General features: G+C 38.1%; 1 protein-coding gene and 1 long non-coding RNA gene across 2 annotated transcripts in view; one reads left to right on the top strand and one right to left on the bottom strand.

Moving 5' to 3' along the window:
• Nucleotides 1-21,800, bottom strand: part of LOC123620881 — a 119,530-nt gene that overhangs the window by 49,655 nt on the left and 48,075 nt on the right. The gene's annotated exons all lie outside the window — the stretch shown is intronic.
• Nucleotides 1,046-20,447, top strand: SMARCE1 (SWI/SNF related, matrix associated, actin dependent regulator of chromatin, subfamily e, member 1). The gene is made up of 11 exons (XM_045526448.1): nucleotides 1,046-1,446; nucleotides 3,387-3,438; nucleotides 3,616-3,659; nucleotides 6,668-6,772; nucleotides 11,639-11,719; nucleotides 12,696-12,827; nucleotides 13,113-13,284; nucleotides 16,121-16,293; nucleotides 17,123-17,224; nucleotides 17,885-18,095; nucleotides 20,176-20,447. The coding sequence occupies exons 2-11, from the start codon at nucleotides 3,432-3,434 to the stop codon at nucleotides 20,382-20,384; spliced, it is 1,236 nt and encodes a 411-aa protein (XP_045382404.1). The 5' UTR covers nucleotides 1,046-1,446; nucleotides 3,387-3,431; the 3' UTR covers nucleotides 20,385-20,447.

The raw sequence follows: 21,800 nt of genomic DNA, 5'->3' as shown, positions 1-21,800 counted from the left end.
AAGAATTGGAAACAATATCACTTGTCGCTGGCTTTGCAGACTTCTAGAGATGTCCCAGCTCCTGCTGGCATACCCAGGACGGGGGCTAAGGGCAGCCCAAGAACGCAGCCATTCTCTTTCAGTGTCAACAATGTTTTCAAGTAACTGCAGGTCAAGGGATTCCATCTGTTCACTCCCTCTCCACAGTGGCCCACAACATCCATCAGGTGTTTATATTAATATATTCAAGGGGGAGGCTACTTACTCCACATGGTAAACCATTTACTCATAATTTTGTGTAAAGAGCCCTGGAGTATAGCAGAGTGCTGCCTCAATACCCATTTATTGAGCATCTAAAGACGGGTCAAGGCCTTAGTAGGCACTGGCAATAGGAAGATGACCAATACAGACGGCTGAGCATTGGCTTTCAAGGCTTTCATAATGCACTGGAGATGACAAACACAGTCCAATACAAAGGGTCGCGTAGAGGACTACGACAGTTATTACCAAAGAGCTATGGGAGTACAAAGGAAGGCTTGGGGGTCGGGGAGTGCAGGGAGGGCATCACAGAGAGACCTTCCAGCTGGATGCGGAAGGACCGGTGAGTTTAACCTCAAAGTGGGGACGCAGCGGGGACCGGATGAGCCACGGCAGCTCAGGGACAGAGGGCAGCCGGCACCCCCCGGCGCTGGTGCAAGGGCGTTAACATCTCCGGGCCTTGGCTCAGAAACCTGTGGCAACTGCACTCTGAAAGCGCCTGGGAAAACCGCAAAACTCGTGTTGCTTCGCGCGGAGGCTACGAGCCGGCCGTTACGGCAGGAAGGCCCGCGAGGAAGCAAACGTCGCGCGCGGGGTCCTCCACGCCTGCATCCTCTGCCTACTGACGTACACCCTGTCGCTCACAGACAGGAGGAAAGAAAAAAGACCAGCGGCTGCGGGTAGCCCTGCGGAGGCGGGCTCAGCCGGAGCTTGGCCCGAGTTGCGCGAGGCCCGCTCGGCCGCAGACGTGCGGCCTCGCCCTGGAGCGATTCCCGCCGTCGCTCGGCCCCGCACGCGGAAGCCGAGGCCGCGGCCCCCGACCGCCCCTCGGCGCGGCTCGGCACCTCCCGGGGCCGCCGGTCGCCGCGGCCGCTCCAGCGCCTCAGCGCCGCGACAGCCGGGCCCATCCCGCGGTCCGGCCTCCTCCGCCCTCCGCGCAGTGACGAATCGGCGCCCGGCTGGGAAAATATCCCAACTCGGGGAGTTTGGGGGAAACCAGGAGGCCTGAAAAAAATCCTTGACTGTACTAAGCGTCATTGAGTCCTCGCTAGAAGGCTTATTTTTCTCAGAAGAGTCGGGTAGGGCCCAGGAAAATAATTAAGAAGAGTGTTGAAAGTGCGAGCGCGGAAGCTCCAGACGCGAGGGGCGGGGCGAGCGCCGGACAAAGGGAAGCGGAGCCGGAGCTGCGGGCGCTTTTCCTGCCCGCTGGTGAGTGTTTTCCAGGGGGCCGGTCCGGGTCGGAGGGGGCGAGCGGTGGTGTCCGCGCTTGGCTGGACCCCGAGTTCCCCGGGGTTGCTGGGGTTCAGGCCTGGCCGTGGAGCCGGAGTTGGGAGCCGGTCGCGGCCTCCTTGAGGCCTAGCGGAGTGAGGGTTGGGAGGCAGCCCCATCTGGGGCCCCTCTGTGGGGTAAGATTTGCTTCTTACGCCGACCTCCCGAAATTGGTCAAACACCTGTGCGTACCCCCCTTCAGGGGAATTTCTAGTACAGTGCATCCTCCGAGAGAAACTTACAGGCAGCCCTGGGGGCAAGGCTAGCTGGCGGTTCTCACCCCCAGGAAGGTGGTTCCCCCTCTGGTCCGGCAGCGACTGGTGTGGCTTGGAGTGGAGAGCAAAATCTCCGGAACAGTTTTGCCCGGGTTTGAAACCCAACGCTGGCCCTTCCTCGTTGTGTGGCTTTAGAGAAGTCACTTACACTCTACAAGACTCCCTTTTTCATCTGTAAAATTAGGATAGCAGGACACATCTCAGAGTTGTCGTGACTGTTAAGTAGTGTAATGAGCCTATCCCATATGAGGTATTTATTCAACAAATACTTACAGAGTATCTGTTTTATGGCAGGCACCAGGGATAGACAAATGTACAAGCCCACTCTTAGAACTTATATTCTGGTGAAGGAGAGCAATAATTTTAAAGTATTAACAATAAAGTGTAATGTACAGGGCGCTGTGGCAGTTGTCAGGGCTCCCCACAGCAAGGCCGGCTGGATGTTGACAGCTCCCTTAATGTGAGCAGGAAGGAAATGTACACTAGAGTCAAAGGTTTCTGGCTGTTCTTTAAGGAAAGAGGAAAAAACCAGGTTAGACCATTGAGAAACTAAACTGTTTATTTCCACACCAGGACTCTTACTCCTAAGGCTCCAGGGAATTTCCTTAAAGTGCAAAATAGAAGTAAAAAATCATGTTCGTTTCACTTATGTTGGATTAAAGTACTCCAGTAGTAGCAGAAGTTTATTTGCTTTCTTTCTAAACATGATTGTTTTTTTCTCTTTGTACCTTACTGTTTGTGGTGTATATTGGTGTAAAAAACAAGCTCACATGTGTCTGGTCATGTTGTGAGCTGGTAATATTAGATTTAAATTTATTAAGAATTGAGCTAGATACTGGGAATACAATAATAAATTAGATGGTCCCTGTTCCCAAGCAGCACACAATCTAGCCATATTGATGGGTAAAAAATGTTATAATGAGCAATATCATAGATCTTCGTAAACAGGATGGGAATACAGATGAAGAAGGAAGGATTAATTCTGCCCAGGTAATTTATCAAGAAAGGTCCATTGAGGATATAAACTTTGAAATGGGCTGTGAAGGATGAATAAAAGTTTTTTAGGTAGATTCTCGAAATTTATTCCCAGCACTTACGAAGCTATTTACCATTATAAGAGGATGTGAAGTTCATTATCATACCGATTACCTTTTCTACGGCTTCTAGGAATAAAATGCTGCCCAATTTTCATAAAAGTTGTTATCCCGAAAGCAGGGTAGAGCAGGTCAGAGAGCTGTCAGTATCTGGTAGGCCTTGTTGGGGTGGACACACATCACATTCTATTGTCATTATCTATCAGTCTTATTAAATGTTTACATTACATCAGCAAAATATTTTCCATACAAGAGGTAGCTTAGTATCATAAGAAAAAAACCTGAAAGTATGTTTCTAAATATCCCAGTAACTTGTTTTAGTCATTTAATTCTAATCAACCAAATGACCTACAAGAATGAGTAAAATAAAGACTTGATTACTGGGAGATAAGGTGAAGTAATTTTACTCAGAAATACCAATTAAATTTCCCTATTCTTTAGGAAAACATTCTCATGCTTGCTGAGTTTTGATTCTCTTTTTTTTTCCTTTTTTTCTTTTTTTTTATTTTAGTGTCTCAGATTCATTCTTAAGGAACTGAGAACTTAATCTTCCAAAATGTCAAGTAAGTTTCAATTTTTATATTTATTAATCTATGTTAATAAGAGACTAATGCCCTAGCAAGTGGGAATTCCAAAATACTCTCATTTTTTTTTTCTTCAAAACAGGACCATTGGTAGTTTTGTTGCATAGTATTATATCTCAGTTGTTTACAAGAAGTTATTTATTTTCTTTCAAACAGAAAGACCATCTTATGCCCCACCTCCCACCCCAGCTCCTGCAACAGTAAGTTTTAATTTTCTTGTTAATGTAATAGCCAAGTCTGGCCTTGATACAAAAACCCAGATGTCTTCCAGTGACAGTCACTCAATCATCACAGCAACAGGATGAAAATTTCAGCTAAAAAAAAAAACAGCACTTCCTACTAAATAAAATAATTCTTTGCATCTTACCTTGAAGCAACCCCAACATTTAAGGAAACATACTGTGAAATTCCAACCTCCTATGCTCAGTTTGTTTTTTTTTTGAATGGGAAATAAGTGACAAGTTTAACACTTCTTATTAATCTTCACTATTCAGGGTCTTTAAGTTGATATTGAGTGAATGCTCATTGTGGCATTTATTTTTTAAAAAAAACCTAACCTTCAGCTGGTTACATTTTTCTCTCCTTTCTTGTCTCTATATAAAATTTTCATATTAAATCAAACAATAAGCTTCTAGTTCTATAAGTACACTCACTGTAAATCATTATTTTCAAGCTGTTCAAGTAAGGATTTCATTATCTATGGGTCAGATCTTGCTACTGAATCTTATTCCACTCTATATATTTTATCGGTTTGGGGATATGTATGTTTCAAGGTATCTAAAAAATAGTTGTGAACTAGTTTTTCCACCCTGCAATCTCTGACCCAGCTTGGTCAGCATGTAAAATAATTTTCCAACCCACAAAACGGATTTAACAGAAACTATTCAGGCCTTGCTGAAATGGCTTCCTTCTTGGTTTTTTGGGTGGGTTTTTTTTGTTTGTTTGTTTTTGTAAAACACTGTTAACATGACCATATCCTACCAAATCAGTTAATAGCTGTTAGTCCTTCCTTCCATACCCCCTACCACCTAAATTTCAGGCTAGTCTACTTTTCGCTACTAATTAGGTGCTTGTGTAATTTTGTTTTCTCCATTAGATAACAACCACTCTTACTAACCTTCAGATATATGTTTTAGTTACATTTATCAACAATTTGTTTTTTCTTAGTGAGATGCTTTAAAAAGAGATACTGTATCATACGTTCTCGGTTCAATTTCTATAATATACAATACAGTCTTCAAAGTTAATTCCAGTAGATCTTAAAGTCCTGTGCTTGGTTTGTTTTCTTTCTTAAATCAAAAAACATTTCTTATGACCATCTCCATGGCATTCTGCTAGTGGCTATACAGGTGGAGTTGAACAATTGAGATTCTGACCTCAAAGACCTAACCATGTACTTCAGCTTTGGAAATGGTATAATTACATTGTTTTAATTTCAGTTTTTTTTCTTAGTTCCCTTATTTTTCTTACATTATTGCCTCAGTATGTTGAACAGTGATTCTCATTGTTTATGCAACCTTTGAAGGTATCATTTTGACATAAATACTGTTTCCGACAATGTATAATATCTTGAGGACAAACTTGATTTTTTGAAATTAAAATATTTCAAAAACCAAGTGTCCCCTTATGACTTCTCATATGTAGAAAGGGATTTTTTTTGCCTTTTTTAGTCATATTTCTGTACCATTATAATTTCACATTAACACACAAAATATAGAAGACTAGGGATTAGAATATCCAACAGAATGGATGCTAAATGAATTATTCTCCTTCCTTCTTCCCATTATTTCTACCACTACCACCACCACCACCACTGACACCACCACCCCAATGTACCACTCCAAGTAATATACACTTCTTTTGTACCTTTGATACTTCATCTGTGTTTTGCCTACTTACATATGCTTGATTTGCGTCTTCTCTAACTATATAGACTAGAAATGGATCAGTCGTTCTCTTTTCTCCCAAAGAGTATCAAATGTAATATCTGCTTGAATGTCTTTCTTTCGGGACACTAAGGATATGTGCAACGGCATGTTTTAGGAAGCTGTGTTTTGTATCACCTACAGCTTCGTTGGAATGTGTTAAGTGTATTTTCCATTACACAATTCAGAACTGATATCGTTAATTGCATGTAAAAATGAAGTTACTGTCACTTGTTTTGATTGAGTTTCATTAGGTAAAACACCCTGGTCTCTCTTTGCTACATTCTTTTTATGCATTATGCCTTGGTTCTCATGAACATTGAATGTCATTGTATTAACCACAAGGCCACTGCTGTATAAGAGCCCATTTGTGATTACATCAACCCATAATTCACAAAAACCAAGAGTTCTGTTGCTGAAATGAGCAGTTGTGTTTTGAAAGGGTGAGAGCCATCAGGAAACTAGATGAAAAAAAAAAGTTCAAGTCTATCAACTAGAAAAGTAGTTCACATTAAGATTAAATGCAGAAATTGTTCATGATTGACCTATGGAAGATGGATCAAAGAAGAAATGGAAGAGAAATCCTATAAAAGAATGACTGGGTTAAAAAGATCAGATAGTACCCCAGAATAAAATCCATGCATTTCTTACAAGTCTTTGTTTTGAAATCATATATGTTACATCCATTGAATCCAACATATGTTCTTTTCAATTGACAAATCCTGGCTTCCTGATTTGAGTCTCTTCTCATTTCTCACATTACATAAAATGGTTTAAAACTGTCTTTGAAAGCAGATCCATTTCTTGTTTTTATTTGTTTTTAGTAGATGAATACATTGGTGGCATCCACATAACTGTCAAATAGATTGTGTTTTGTTTTGCATGTAGTGTTTTCAGAGTTCTAGTTTATCACATGTCAAGCCTTCCTATCTCAGACGTCATTTACCGCTAAGTTGTTACATCATACTATTGACCATAAAATAATCCTGAATGTTTGAAACACTTCATTGTATTGCTTATCTCAAAAAACAAGCCACACATGTTCATGCTCACACAAACACCCCGAGCTCCTGCAAAAAAGAAAAAAAAAGAAACACTTGCAGACAGGTTTCTCAATGAAAGAAAAATTGAATTTCCTCAATGAAAAAACAATTACAACACATCATTGCTTGTTTAAATTCAGGTTGCTTTTGCATGCCATATGCAGATCATTTTTCATTTCTGTGTTTTCCTCGTTTGAGCTCATTTCTCATTCGTGTTTTTGTCTCATTTGTTTCCATCAGCAAATGCCCAGCACACCAGGGTTTGTGGGATACAATCCATACAGTCATCTCGCCTACAACAACTACAGGCTGGGAGGGAACCCGGGCACCAACAGCCGGGTCACGGTAGGAGAATCAACTATTACAGCATCCGGCAAACAACTGGAATTAACCAGAAATGCCTTCAGAGTTAGGTCTTTTTGAATCATGAGCACAGCCATTAAAAAAATTTTTTTAACCTGGCTTTTTGGCTATTTTAAACATTCGTCGTACGATCTTACACTGAAAAAATAGTGAGATCTGGATATGTATGTGGAAGAAAAGAAAAATCCATTCTGTTTGGTGGTCAGTAGGGATAAAGCCTTGAGCAGTTAATGCTTGTACTGTGTGTGGACAAACCAAAAATTTCTTATGGTTAAAATGCCCTTTTTGAAATGAAGAGTATCTTTCATTTTTTAAGGTAATTGGCATTAGTCTCAAGGACTCAGTTTCTTAGTAAAGGCTGGGCTTTCAGACCTGGCTTTTCCAGGGCTGGAAAGCTTTTGGCTGGCCTGCCAATTTGAATTGCTACAGGTAATTATTTGTCTTTTGGATTTAGTAGTTCACTTTCTAATTGAGACTCATTTCTCTCTAGTTATAAAGAGAAAAAGATTTTAATATCACCTCAAAGAATTGCAGAATAAAAGTTGAATGAAATTAATTTGAAGTATCAAAAACTAGATGTGTACAAAAAGTACATTTCTAATCCATACTATGAAAGATATGATTTCTGAAACAGGATGGTTTATTTAAGTGATCCATCTAAGATATCAAAATTGGATGATATACTTTGAAGTCTTTGTTTTAGAATTGTCTTAAACTTCAAGGAAGTTTAGGTACCAAAAAAAGCAATAATTGTAAAAATGACTTACTAAACATAAATGAATAAAAATAAATCCAAAAGTCAAATATTTAACATACATTGAAATGTGTTGTTGGTGAGAATTTATACAACCCAGAATGGCTGTATACTTTTTAATACCTAGTTTTCATTTGATATATTCATAAATAACAAGTACCTTCTATTAATGTAACTTCAAAAAAGCCCTCTCACCCTGTAGTCAAGCTAGAACTGAAAGTTTGTAGCTATCAAACTGAATGTCTATCTTGGTAAGCATATTGCTTAGCTTGATAGGTTTTGTTTGTCTAAATTTTTCATTGTTTCTGCATAATTTGTACTTCATAAGCATATCCAGTTTTATGTGCCATGCATATTTCATGGTATCTGAAAAGAATTCTGACAGTGTGTGTATGTATGCATTTCACAATGCATACAATTTTTATGTGCATCAGTACATGTTTTTCCCTGGCCTAAATGTGTTGTTTCACCACCGTAATGGTTGGCAAGGTTTTCAAATGATAAAAAAACATTTTAATTTAAACAATGGGCAGAATCGATTATGGATCATTCATGTTAATGCACAAATTCGTGGGTAGTAAACAAGAGAATGATTACATTTTATAGCTCTATACAGTCACCTCTTGATTATCTATGTTAATGGAATAGAAATGGTAACTGCAATATTAAAATAATTTGGTTTTGGTTTATATAAGCATTTTGTTTTTCACTTGAATGTAGCTGTGGGGGATTCACTCTTAATAAAATGAGATCATTCAGTGGAGTCTTACTAGGAAAAGAAAGTGCACTCACTGTTTCTTCCCATCCCTTCCTGGTGAATGTTAAGAACCCAGCATTTGGAGTGAGCACTACTTCAGGGTAGATTAGAAAGTTGTTGGACATGCAGAAATTTGGTGTTTTGGTCCTTTGTGGTTGTTTTCTTTGTATTTTTGTCCTCTTAACACCAAATTGAGGTATAATCAACCACTGTAGGAAGAAAGCCCTAGAAAATTTTCAGGTTTTACTCTTTTTTTAAATATATCTAATTTAAGCAGTGTTAGGATTCAATAATGCTGATTTTGGCTATTATAAATGTATTTTAATTTTAATATGACCCTGGTTATGCATTACTTTTGGGAGGGCTTCTGTTTGGTGGTGTTGTCTGTAAATTGCCTCAGTGATTTGCAGGAATGATTCTGTGAAGTAGCTTCCTGACTATACAGAATGTTGGGTTTCCCTGATGACTCCAGTATACTTGCATAGTTTTCAAACAATAAACACTTTTGGAGTGCTTATGATAGCTATGAGTTAGAATTCACTCCTAGTCACTTCTTTATTCAGATCACTATTAGCATTCTCTTAGTACAGGTGTGAAAACAGATTGAGACAAAAATGTTAAAAACAGCATATTTCTGTACATTAGTGGAAATTCTATCTCAGAAGAAAACCCTTAAATAAGACCCTACCAGAGAAATAGCTGAGAATTGGGAAAGAAACAACAAAAAACTCAAGTAGCCAAGATAAATTTCACAAAATCATGAACATTACTTGTAGGAGATTTCCTAGAACCTTACTCTTAAGTAAGCAGTTTTCTCTCCAACTCATTGCAAATTGGAAGGAGAAAATTGGAAAGAGGGAGTTGCTGCTAGAGGTGGGTTTCTCAGTAGCAACAAGAAAAGAAACAGATCAAAAAAGGAAACACACACTCAAAAAGTGTAACCCTTGGGCCATTTAGTAAAGAGTGTTACAGCATAGCAAAGCAGTGGTTATTTCTTACTGAATCTTACTAAGAAAAAGTTAAAGTGTGTTCAACTTTTTTTTAAGGAGTAAAGAAATGTTTAAGACATTGTAGAAAGATGTCTGTTTGAGATATTAAATAAATTGGGGTACATAATGATATAAATCTTTACCATCCTGAAAACCAGCTGGAATTTCACTTTGTTATTGTTTTGGGGTGGGTTTTTGGGGTGGGGAGGGTAAGTTGACTGGTCAATGTAATAAAAATGTGACCTAAATATATAGCTGATTTGTGTGCCTTCCTTTGGGAGAAAGGAGAGAAAATAAGTAAATCTGTTAATATTATAAAGTGCAATTCTTTGAAAAATATCAAAGAGTAACTATTACTATGTTTTTTAAGTCTTTCAATTCATACTTAAAGCTTGAAAGCATAGGCATTTTAGAATCATTTACATCTAATTTTTTAAAAAATTGTTTGCAGTAGTCTTACCACCTTCAATTATGGGCACAATTCCAACGTTCTTCACAACCCACTTCATGGAATTCTGAAGGTTTTTGTTGGATGTGAATTGGAAAGGTTTTCAAATAACTTCATGTGTGAAGAAGCAGACTTTTACATGTCTCTTCCACTAAATCCATAACATAAGGTTAGCCTCATAGGAATTCCCGTTTCCCTTGAAAGAACTCCTGGAAACTCTGACACAGATCTTCCCCTATTGGCTACTCAGCCACCACTGTTGACAGTTTCCATCCCCGTGGCCCCCCTCACTCACTGCCCACTGTTGGCTAAAAACAGGGTCTGTCTGCGTGGGCACCAGCGTGAGGTGTGGTAAGAATGCATGGGAGGAGCAGAAGGAGAGGAAATGCTGTTTCAAAGGTGAAATGCTTTTAACAACATGTGAAGAAGCAGAGTTACTAAGTATATAGGGAAGGAGGGGGAGACCCTTGTAGGAATAGGAAGCATTTCTTGATCACAGTGGAAAGGGGCACAAATGTGCTAATCCCTGAGCCCTCGAATGAAATTAAGGTTATAGTTGGTCCCAGCCCAGAATGGAGGTGTGTCCCTGGGGTTTTATCACAGCAGCAACAGAAGGGGGAGAGAACAAAATGTCACTTTAGTTTTCTTATAAGGATTTGCCAATCTGTGTTTTGATAATTAGAATAAAGCCAGCACATCTTTGCCCCAGCCTGGCAGGGAGAGTCAGTATCAGGGAGCTCCCAAAAATTTGGAAATTAAGTGTGATTCAGCCATTATTTTTCTTACTCTGGGTTCTTAATCAAATGCTGTCATGTATGAAAAGAGGAGACTAAAAAGTTCAGAAATAGTCACTCTTGAATTGGCATTATCTGCAATGTCCACCAGAAGCTGTCTGGTAACTCTCACCTAGATCCAGACCATAGAAAGAACCGATCACTCAATCTTTCTTTCTCTTTCCTTCCTTTCTTATTTTTCCTCACCTACTTTTTTCTTTACCTTTAAATATTTTTCAGTCTTCTCCCCTCCCCCTCCTTTTCTTCTGTCTCCCTTTTTCCTTCACATCCCGTCTTTACTTTTCCTCTTGTGTCTTTCCCACAAAACCAAAAATTTTTAATGGAATGGAGCGTCTTGATATAAGACCTCAAAAATAACATAATCAGACCCTGTGTCTGCCAGTTCTCTGTTCTTGATAAACTTGTTTGCTCCTTCACTGTGATTAGGACTAAAAGACAAAGAACAGTGTGACTTTAGTTCACTCTTCTCAATTTCCTTTATAAGACATCCAGTAGATAACAGACATAGAACCTCAAGAGAAATAAGGTCTCTGGTCGTGGTAAAGGAGACAAGAAGGTCTGTTTTTTTCTTTTTCTTTCTTTTTTTGTTTTTGTTTTCCAACCTAGGAGGTAGTTTTGTGTTGTTGTGTATGTGGGGTGCATTCCTGACACAGTGCGAATAGATACTGAGTCCCATGTAGACAGTGTGAGTGTGGTAAGTGCTTAAGGGTTCAGATTCTGCTGCAGATAATCAAGTGTTGACTGTATGTGTCATGGTAATTGGGCAAAATAAAGGGTGCCAGGTAATGTCCTAAATGTGAGACGCTTGATAACTATGTATTTTCAATGTATAGATTATTATGTAATATTTTATTCTTACAGCCAACTTGTCAAAGCAGTGGCAACTGCTAAGTAAAACATTGAAAAATTATGTGCTTAAAGTCATTTTCTTTTGATGTGAACATTTCTGAATTTGCAGTGATAGCAATTTTCAGTGGAGAATATATAAGAATCTTGTATCCATGGACGAGTAGAAGGCGCATTAGAATTTTTTAAGGGACTCTCTTTTCAGTTTGCTGGTGAACTCCTTGCAATTGAATAATGAGTGTATTTTAACTCTTTTGTAGGCATCCTCTGGTATTACGATTCCAAAACCCCCAAAGCCACCAGATAAGCCGCTGATGCCCTACATGAGGTACAGCAGAAAGGTAGGTGCCCAGAAAGGTAGGAGTGAGGACTGCTGTCTTTACTTCTTTATTTCTTTGCTTTGCATCTGATTTCAGATTGGCTTAGCCAGCTTTTCTGTGCATATTCAGAGACAAGGACAAAAATTGTAGTTTTTAAAGCAATTAGTTCTGATTTTAAAATTCCAAAACTGAAATCCAGCAAGAAGAACATGATTAAATAAACTATTAAAATTCTTAACATCGAATGTTTGTAACCATTAAAGTAATGTCTTTTGGAGAATATTTAATGACATGAGAAACATGTTAAGTGAAAAAAGGAATACACAAGACTACATGTACTAGTATCTTATTTTTATAAAAATAAACAGCAATCACGTGTTAGTTTGAAGGGGGGGAAAAAGCCAGAAGACAATGGTTATCTCTAAGCAGTAAGCTAATGGTAATTTTTATTTTCTTTATACTTCCTTAAATCTTCCAATTTTCTTGGTGATGGACCTACATTACTCTTAAAATAAAAAATATAGCTTATATCTTTATTAAAAGGCAGAGCATTTTAATTACTACTAGAAATTTTTAAACTTCTGCTTATAATTAATTATATGTATATTTGAAAATATTGTTATGCAAATTAACCACTTTTCTTCCAAATTCACATGAACTTTTAGAAACATAGACTATATTTTGAGTTAACTCATCTTAAGTGTCTGTAGTGATAGGAGATATTCTTGGCCTATCAAGATAAAGTATTTATGAGTGAAGTGACATGATATCTGAGATCCAACTTAAAATAATCCAACAGAGTAAAGATGAAATGAGATTGGCCAGCTGTTGATAATTGTTGAAGCAGGCTGATGAGTACATAGGAATTTGATACTATTCTCTCTGCTTCTATGTTTAAATGTTTGCATATTAAAAAGTATTTTGTAAAGTCTGTATCAGTCTTTTCTAAGTTTATATTAGGCATCAGTATTGAAATTTCAACTCTTTCCTTTTTAAGGTCTGGGATCAAGTAAAGGCTTCTAACCCTGACCTAAAGTTGTGGGAGATTGGCAAGATTATTGGTGGCATGTGGCGAGATCTCACTGATGAAGAGAAACAAGAATATTTAAACGAATACGAAGCAGAAAAGGTAGGGTGGGGGCTGCAGTGGGATGGATACCGTGTAAAGTACATAGGCATTAGCTTATTTGTTAAAGAAATGTAAGATTTGATCGGAAAGCTGAGGCTGCACTGAGGCTCCGTCTGCCTGGGTCGTCACTTAATTTCTCTAGGCCTCAGATTCCTCATCTGTAAAAAGGAGATTATCACAACACCTGCTTACACCATATCTTTTGATGTTCAAATGAGATAATATAGGTCCACGTTGTAACCTGCAAAATGTTAATTATAAAACTGGAAAACATTTGAATTTCAGATAGAGTACAATGAATCTATGAAGGCCTATCATAATTCCCCCGCGTACCTTGCTTACATAAATGCAAAAAGTCGTGCAGAGGCTGCTTTAGAGGAAGAAAGTAGACAGAGACAGTCTCGCATGGAGAAAGGAGAACCGTACATGAGCATTCAGCCTGCTGAAGATCCAGATGGTAAGAAAAAAAACAGTGGGGTTTGGTTTATGCTTTCTCTGAGAATTAAAACATGAGAAATCGTGTAAGTTTTTATTTATCCTAAATGGGGAAAAAAGCATAATTTAAGTGCCATTTCAGTATCTTGATTATTTTGAGTAAGATTTATATGTGAATTTCCCACAAAAAATACCCTTTTCAGTCCAAAAAATAGCAAAAACTATTCATCATTCATCAAAATCTTTGTACTCAGAATGCATGAAAGGTTTTTGATTCACAATCGGGATTTTGCCTCAGCTGCTTTTATAAAGCTAAATGCACTCTAGTTATAACCTGTTTTCTTATTGGTTCCCTAAATTTGCTGAATTAAAATCTCTTAAGGGAGAAGGTGAATGAGTATATAGAAACATCATGAAATTTTCCTTTCCATTTAATTCAGAAACCCAACAAGAATTTATAAATGTAGCCATGATACCAGCCATGAGGGTATACCCATACAGATTTTATACCTGCACACAAATCGCAGAGCTTCCCAGTTGGCATTCCATGAATAGTTTGCAGGTGTGCAGACTGCACTTCTGCTCCTCTGCAGCCAAGCCGGGTCTGAAGCTGCAAGGAGCCCCAGAGATAGCTACCTCCAGCTATGAGCACACTCATCCCCGTATCTAGCATGTGGTATAAATATTAAGATTTTCTCTGTATGCTACTATGTTGTGGAAAAGGTTGAAAGCTCTAGCTAAAAGCAACAAAAATGTTAAGAAAATAATTTGAGATCCCATCTTAAAGTGGCAGTAGCAGAGAGGAAGCTTGTAAGAACTGCAGAGAAGATACCAATGAGGGAGGAAGCAATATTGCCATCTAAAGACATGAATAAATTGATAAAAGGAGGGAAAAATAAAAATAATTTTTTAAAAGAATGGACTGGGATAGTAACAAATGTTCTCATAAATACAGACAACAGAATATGATAATATAGAGAATAGAATGTAGAATAGAAGCAGCACTGAGTGCTAAGCAGAATCAGCAGTGCTAAAGACACATTAGCATAAGTATAACGTAATTACTCAAAGGGGATGAGTAATGCAAGAGAAACATACAAAACCAAGGAGTAGAAGAAGATCCAGTCTGCAAATATTGGGAGGGAGGGGGTGGGGGCAGTGCAAGAAGAAACAAAGGCCAGCAACATAGAAACCATAAGTAGAAAATGGTTTCCATTAATAGCATGAGCATTGATGGACTGAAGAGATTCACTCAGGAACAGTCTCAAACTTCTGCTTATAGTGTTTTTAAGTTTAAGATCAGATCTTAAAGCTGCTAGTAAGAAAGAACAGGTAGTAATTAAGATACCAGTATGAGAATGACTTTAGACCTGGGACCCCTTAGACTGAATAGAAAGAGGAAGATTTGGGAGGTGGAAACACACATAAAACCAAGAGAAAGGTGGCATCGGCATGAGTAAACAGCTGCTGACTTCTTTAACAGAGAACTGTCAAAAGATAGGATACATGCAATTATCCACACAGGACAGTGAAGGCTTTTTTTCAGTGAGACACTATTCATGGGATAAACAGCTGGTGAATTAGATAATAACTAGAAAAGATAAGCCCCTCCCCTACCCCCCCAAAACAGGAAGCAGACAACTAAAGTACAAGGAAGGACAAGCCCAAATTGCTTAGACTTTATTTCCCCTACCTATGGTCAACATTGGGGCCATATAAATGAAAGAAGAAAGCAAACAACAAAAAAAGATAACTTAGCACAAATGTATCCTATATAACCTTAAATGTAAAAAACTCATCCTTTAAAAAGTAAAATGGTTACAGAGTAAAAAAAAAAAACACACACTGTATCTTATCCTAGCAGTTTTAACTTTAGAAGTATAATGGAGGTGTTAAACTGTGACACAGCAGCACAACATGGGCCTCTGTAGCAGGTTTTCCTGAAGCGTGAACTCTCCACTCTGGTGGGACACTGAGATGATTAGGTGGTTCAGAGAGGAACTTTTGTTTCAGTGTATATTGCTTAAGAGAAAGCTCTTTTTTTTTTTAATGAATTAATTAAAAGAAAAATACTAAGTGAATACTAGTACAGGTTGTGAGCAGGTATGTGAAAACTGTGAAAGTAATAGAGCATAGGCTGAGATTAAGGAAACACTGTTGGGTTGCTACTAAAAATGAGCATATAAACCAGACCCAGACTACGTGTATATGAACTTGGGTAATGCCATCACCCCTTGACAACAACTGGGTAAGTGGTAAATTGACAAAATGTAAAAGTGAATTTGGAACCAAATTTTTTTCCTATAAAATTGCTTAAACTCCCTAATGGTTTTTTAATCTAATAAAATGTAAATGCTGGGAAATTGAATATTACTAGAGGTGTTTTCTCTGCTGTGATGTTAATTTTACAAATGGGCATCTTTATTAATTTTAAAGTGCTACAGTGACAAAGATACCACACAGTTCATATATTGTTCATCAGTTATTAAATGCCTTAAATTACTACCAAGAGAATGAAACATTGGGCAGAATTTCAGTTATTGCCATCATTTGTAGCCTTCCCATTGATTGTGAGGCCAAAAGAGACATGGTTATATCTCATTTGTGTTTTAGCCAAATCCTTCTCAGACATATCATCACTTAAAGATTGTAAGAAAAACTAATACCTTAGCCAATGGACACATTATGTCCTGTGTATGGTTCTTAGGAAGTGCCTGGCCCAGTGCTCCCATGACGTTGGTCAGGCCCACTTGGTAGCCCAGTGAGGACCCTAGTTCCTTGGTAATTGTTAACGTTGTTACACTCTCCTGTTTATGGTGACTGGTGACCTAATTTCCAGAACAATTTGTTCATTCCAGATTATGATGATGGCTTCTCAATGAAGCATACAGCCACTGCCCGTTTCCAGAGAAACCACCGCCTCATCAGTGAAATCCTTAGTGAGAGTGTGGTGCCAGACGTTCGGTCAGTTGTCACAACAGCTAGAATGCAGGTCCTCAAACGACAGGTCCAATCTTTAATGGTTCATCAGGTACATACCATTTGTTAAAATAAAATGGGCCTATGCCAAAAATCTCAGGAGACATGATTTTTTTTTTTTTTTTCTGAGACAAGAGTCTTGCTCTGTCACCCAGGCTAGAGTGCAGTGGAGTCATCATAGCTCACTGCAACCTCAAAGTCCTGAGTTCAAGTCATCCTCCTGCCTCAGCCTGCTGAGTAGCTGGGACTACGGGTGCACACAACCATGCCTGGTTAATTTTTCTGTTTTTGTAGAGATGGGGTCTCACTCTTGCTCAGGCTGGTCTCAAACTCATGGCCTCAAACATTCCTCCCGCCTTGGCCTCCCAGAGTGCTAGGATTACAAGCATGGAGCCACCACGCCAGCCAACATGATTCTTATACCATTCATAAATATACCTGTTAAATATTTCATTCTTACCTGTTCCTGATTTGGGGAAGAGGTTTAAGGGAGTGGACCTTTCCCAGAGGTTTAATAAGTTTGTCATTAAACACTATAACATAGAACCTTATAATGGGAAATATATTCGTTAAGAAATACACGTGAGCTTAAGAATTTTGAGGCATCCTATCAATCTTTACTGCTTTACTAATTTTTTTTTTTCCAAAGGAATTGCTCAGGCCTGAAACAGCTTTAGCGTTGACTTGTTAATCATAGTCATCCATTTATGCTGCATTTTGGTTTTTTTAAATCTCAGCTAGACTCCTATAATATTCAAATTAAAAAGCAAAATATTATTTGACATAGTATTTGAAAGTATGGACCATTGTAAAATGAGACAGCTTCTGTGTTTTGTATTTGCTTTAGAGAAAATAATTAAGCCTGATCATATGTCTTACAGCGCAAACTAGAGGCTGAACTTCTTCAAATAGAGGAACGACATCAGGAAAAGAAGAGGAAATTCCTGGAAAGCACAGATTCATTTAACAATGAACTTAAAAGGGTATCCATTTCCTATACCAACTATACTTTCATCATTGTGCCTGCTACTTTATCTTGCCTCATTCTTTTTTCCAAAATAGTGCTTTTATTGAAAGTTCATTTTGAAACAGGGTTAACTTTGCTATAGAATGTATAAGATCTTTGTTTTATAAAATTATTTCCATTTTCTGGCAAAACTGCAATAAATTTGAAATATATAGTATACACATATGTATTAGGCCTATAAATGCTAGAGCTCTCTGTTTTAATTTAAATGCCCACATAATGATGAATTATTTTCACTTTATCATGATTTATACATCAAATGTTTTCATGAGATGTAACTCATGGTTTTCACTTTGCATTAAAACAAACAAATCTAGCGTTTGGTAGCCTGAAATATAAAGTGGAAGCCTTGTGTATAATCCAGAATTTTCACTGTTGCCTCACCAACCACTCTAATATCTGATTTACACCGCTACTGGAGCAACTTTCTTTACTTGTAGGCACAAGAGTTTCAGAGAAGACCTAGAACCACACTTTTTCTCCAATATACATATATATTAATATATACTATAGGTAGCTTATAGACAAGAAAACCCACTTTTGAAACCATTTTTCTGATTCAAAGATTATAAGAAAAGAACACTACTAAGAGAGTTTCTTTCTTTCTGATGACCAGTTGTGTGGTCTGAAGGTGGAAGTGGATATGGAGAAAATTGCAGCTGAGATTGCGCAGGCAGAGGAGCAGGCCCGCAAAAGGCAGGAGGAAAGGGAGAAGGAGGCGGCGGAGCAAGCGGAGCGCAGTCAGAGCAGCATTGTTCCTGAGGAAGAGCAAGCGGCAAATAAAGCTGAGGAAAAGAAAGACGACGAGAACATTCCAATGGAGACAGGTAACCCACTGGCAACACAAAGGAAATGTCAAGGCTTTGTACAGCAGCTTTTAATTTTTTTTTTCTTTCTAAATACTATTCAGATGTCAGTCTGTTAATCTTGCCTCTTGAGCTGTTCCCTGACCTACCCAGTTCTTTCCAAATCTTAATCTCTATAGTGGATTCACATAAAATGTTAGCAGTGGTGTGTTATCTTCGGTCTTGGTATTTGAGGTCTTGGTTATGTGCCCAGATTGAGTCAAGTCATTTTCTGGTTTGAGAACGTAAAGTAGAATGGTATAGTGGTTAAGGACCTGCCTGGCTCTGGAGTCAGACAGCTCTGGATCTAATACTGCTTCACCACTTGCTAGCACTAGGACTTGGGATCAATTATTTAATCTCAGTTTCCTCATTTGTAAATATTCTAGTACTTGCCTCTGAGAGTGAGTTCCAGTACTGGATTTGACATGGTGTTGACATTCAATGTTTTAACCATTATTGCTTATATTATTTCAACAAGATGTGGTTATTGCTCTTAAGATTGATCATCTTTGATTTCCTAGGACAGCATTCAGCAAAGTAATACCTGCAGGCCAATCCTGCCTGCCACCTGTTTTTGTAAATAAAAGTTGTACTGGAAGACAGCATACCATTTGTGTACATATTGTCTGTGGCTGCTTTGGGCTACAACAGTGTAGCTGGGTAGTTGCAACAAAGACTGCCTGGCCCACGAAATCTAAAATATTTATTGTCTAGCCCTTTAGGGGAAAAGATTGCCAGTCCTATCCTAGAAAAACTCTTACTTCCAAGGTATACTGATTTTCCTGATTAAAAGTATCCCTCAGGGTAAAAAATAACATGTAAAACTTACATAAAGTACTGATTAAAGGATTACTACTTGAAAGTTTGAGATCACCTTACCTTCTAGCACTGTTTTATCCTGCCTAGTGCACTGTGTAAACAAGACTAAGCTAAAAGTAGTTATGGGAAACAACCAGCGTCTCCCAGGACCATTGTTCCAAGAAATGGGAGGGACCATAGTCATACTTGGTACTCAAATGACAACCTTTGATTATCACACTTTGTACTCAAATGACAACCATTTGGAAAACATGTAATGGAATATAGGTATCTTTACCAAGTATTTCTACAGAATTTAATCCAGCTGATTAACTTTGCAGATAGTCATATTTTAAATTTCATTATCTGAGCCTCTTTCTCTTTTATATGAACATGTTTTTTATCTTAATGAATTTGGAGCATGAGCACATTTTTGTGGCTAAAACAAAAGCTTGAGAATTAGGATATGGTTCTTTGCTCATTTTGCAACTAGACAGAACACTCAGTCCTTTGCCTCTGTTTTGGCCTATATGAATAGGGCATGTGCTCTTAAGGCCTATAGGTCTTTACTCAGATTCTATCTTTCTAGCTCATGGGAAAAAAACTGAAGAAAATTATTTGAGACATTAGAGCAAAAACCTCATGCTTTTAATTTCTTATGGGAAACAGCCCAGCATGACTTCTAAGTATTTAAAATATCAACCTTATATTATTTCCACACCTGCTTTCTTCTCACTTAATCCAAAGCACTGCGGAGCAGCACTCAGTGTCCAATAGAAATAAAATGTAGATCACATGTGACATTTTAAATTTTCTACTTAGTGACATTTTTTTTAAGTCAAGCAAAACAAGTGAAATTAGTTTTAATAATAATATATATTATTTAACCCAATACCTAAATTATATTCCAATGTGTAATCAACACTTTTTAAATTAACTTTTTAATGTTTTTGCATACTAAGTCTTTGAAATATAGTGTGTATTTTACATTTATAGCACATCTCAATTCACAAGCCAAATTTTCATCAGAAATACTTGACCTGTATTTAGATTTCATAAATTTACAGCTAAAAAAGTAGGTTTTCATACCCCAAATTGTTCCAAACATTCTTAAAAGTTCTTCGGTCACACTAGCTCATTTCAGGTGCTTGACCACATGTGGCCAGTGGCTACCGTATTGGACAGTGCAGCTCTACATACTGTCAGCATAATTAGAGCAAATTTTTGTCTTGGAACTCACAGTACAAATGTGTGATTGCAGAGGAGACACACCTTGAAGAAACAACAGAAAGCCAACAGAATGGTGAAGAAGGCACGTCAACTCCTGAGGACAAGGAGAGTGGGCAGGAGGGGGTCGACAGTATGGCCGAGGAAGGAACCAGTGACAGCAACACCGGCTCAGAGAGCAACAGTGCCACAGTGGAGGAGCCACCGACAGATCCCATACCAGAAGACGAGAAAAAGGAATAGATGTTGCCTTGTTTTATGTGTTCTAAATACTTTTTTAAATGAAAAAATGTTTTTTGGTTTTAATGGTGTTATGTGGTTTGTGTATTAATTTTTTTCTTGTCCATATCACACCACCAAAGGCTTTTGGACCATTTAGCATCATGAGCCTAACGGCACAGTCACCTTTCTTAAGCGTTACGAAGATGGCTTTTTTTCTTTGGATCTTGTTTCTAACCCTCAACTGCTGAAAGCCTCAGAATTTAGATTGAGAAAACACCCACCTCTTTTAGAGAATTATCCTTTGATGCTGCAGAATCTACTCTTACAAATGCCTTCCTACAGCTCACCTGGGTGCTTACCAAAGCCATAGCTTTAAACCTTCCCAGTCCCCATCAACAGCTTCCTGAAAGTCTCCTCTCTTGTTTACTTCCGCAAAGGGTGGCTTCTTGAAAACATAATCATGTATGAGTATGTATTTGTTTGCTTACCCTTCTTTACTTTTAATCAATGTCAGGTATTAAGAGTCATGTTAAGGAGTTGAGTGTAGCCTGCAACTACTACACTTGGATCGTATTGATCCAGAAATAGTCTCCATAGAGTAGTTACTAATTTATGAGTAGTCATTAAGGTGAACACAGCACATATACATTATCTGCTGCTTTTTGTTATAATTAATATTGGGTATGTTCTGATGAATTCATCCTTATTGTACAGGAAAAAAAAATTACTTTTTTACCAGGCTTTCCAAAGACAGAATAGATTACAAAGCTCAAGGAATTGAATATTCTTGTAATGGACTAGATAACTTCAAAATGATTAGCCCATTCCAGAAGAAAAACAGCTGGGAATTAAGTTCATCCACTTGAAATTGTTTTACAATAATCAAAACATTCAAAACCTCAAGGCTCAGGATCCCATAGATCAGAGCCTACCTTTTTGATAAACTCTCAGTAAAGTCTTAGAGATTAGAAGCAAGATAGTTTGTGACATGCGTGCTTCCCAAAAACTAGAATAGATTTTTACTGAATAGTGGTATATCTGATGGTATATGTTTCTTAAAGGTCCAAATGTAATAAAAAAATGAAAGAAAAGGTCTCAGTGTTTTTAATGCAGTATCTGTATGCAAGACAAGCATACAATTTTGTTTCTGTAATGCAATGACAATATGGAATGGCCACTCAGCCATTATAAATTTGTATACTCAGTGCCCTTGTCTCACCCAGCTATATCTATAAACTGCTGCAAATCATAAGTTCATTTGTAGGAGACACTTGTGAAAATCAGTTTCCTTACTTTATAGTCATGTCACATGGAGGTTGGTCTTTGACTCCAAAAGTAAAGGAAACATGTTTCTGCATTAACATACGAGGAATATGAAGAAACCTATGACACTGTATGGCTAAGAACTTAAGCCATCTCATCCCAGACAAATTGGAC

The sequence above is a fragment of the Lemur catta genome, chromosome 15, assembly GCF_020740605.2.
Source record: "Lemur catta isolate mLemCat1 chromosome 15, mLemCat1.pri, whole genome shotgun sequence".
Classification (NCBI taxonomy): Eukaryota; Metazoa; Chordata; class Mammalia; order Primates; family Lemuridae; genus Lemur; species Lemur catta.
The sequence above is the reverse complement of the archived record's forward strand: the minus strand, read 5'-3'. Positions and strand labels throughout refer to the sequence as shown.

What these genes read in the sequence shown, in the direction of transcription:
- SMARCE1 (XM_045526448.1), top strand. An exon ending in ACATGAGGTACAGCAGAAAG is followed by an intron (nt 11,720 to 12,695) that starts GTAGGTGCCCAG and finishes TTCCTTTTTAAG; the next exon opens with GTCTGGGATCAAGTAAAGGC. An exon ending in GCCTGCTGAAGATCCAGATG is followed by an intron (nt 13,285 to 16,120) that starts GTAAGAAAAAAA and finishes TGTTCATTCCAG; the next exon opens with ATTATGATGATGGCTTCTCA.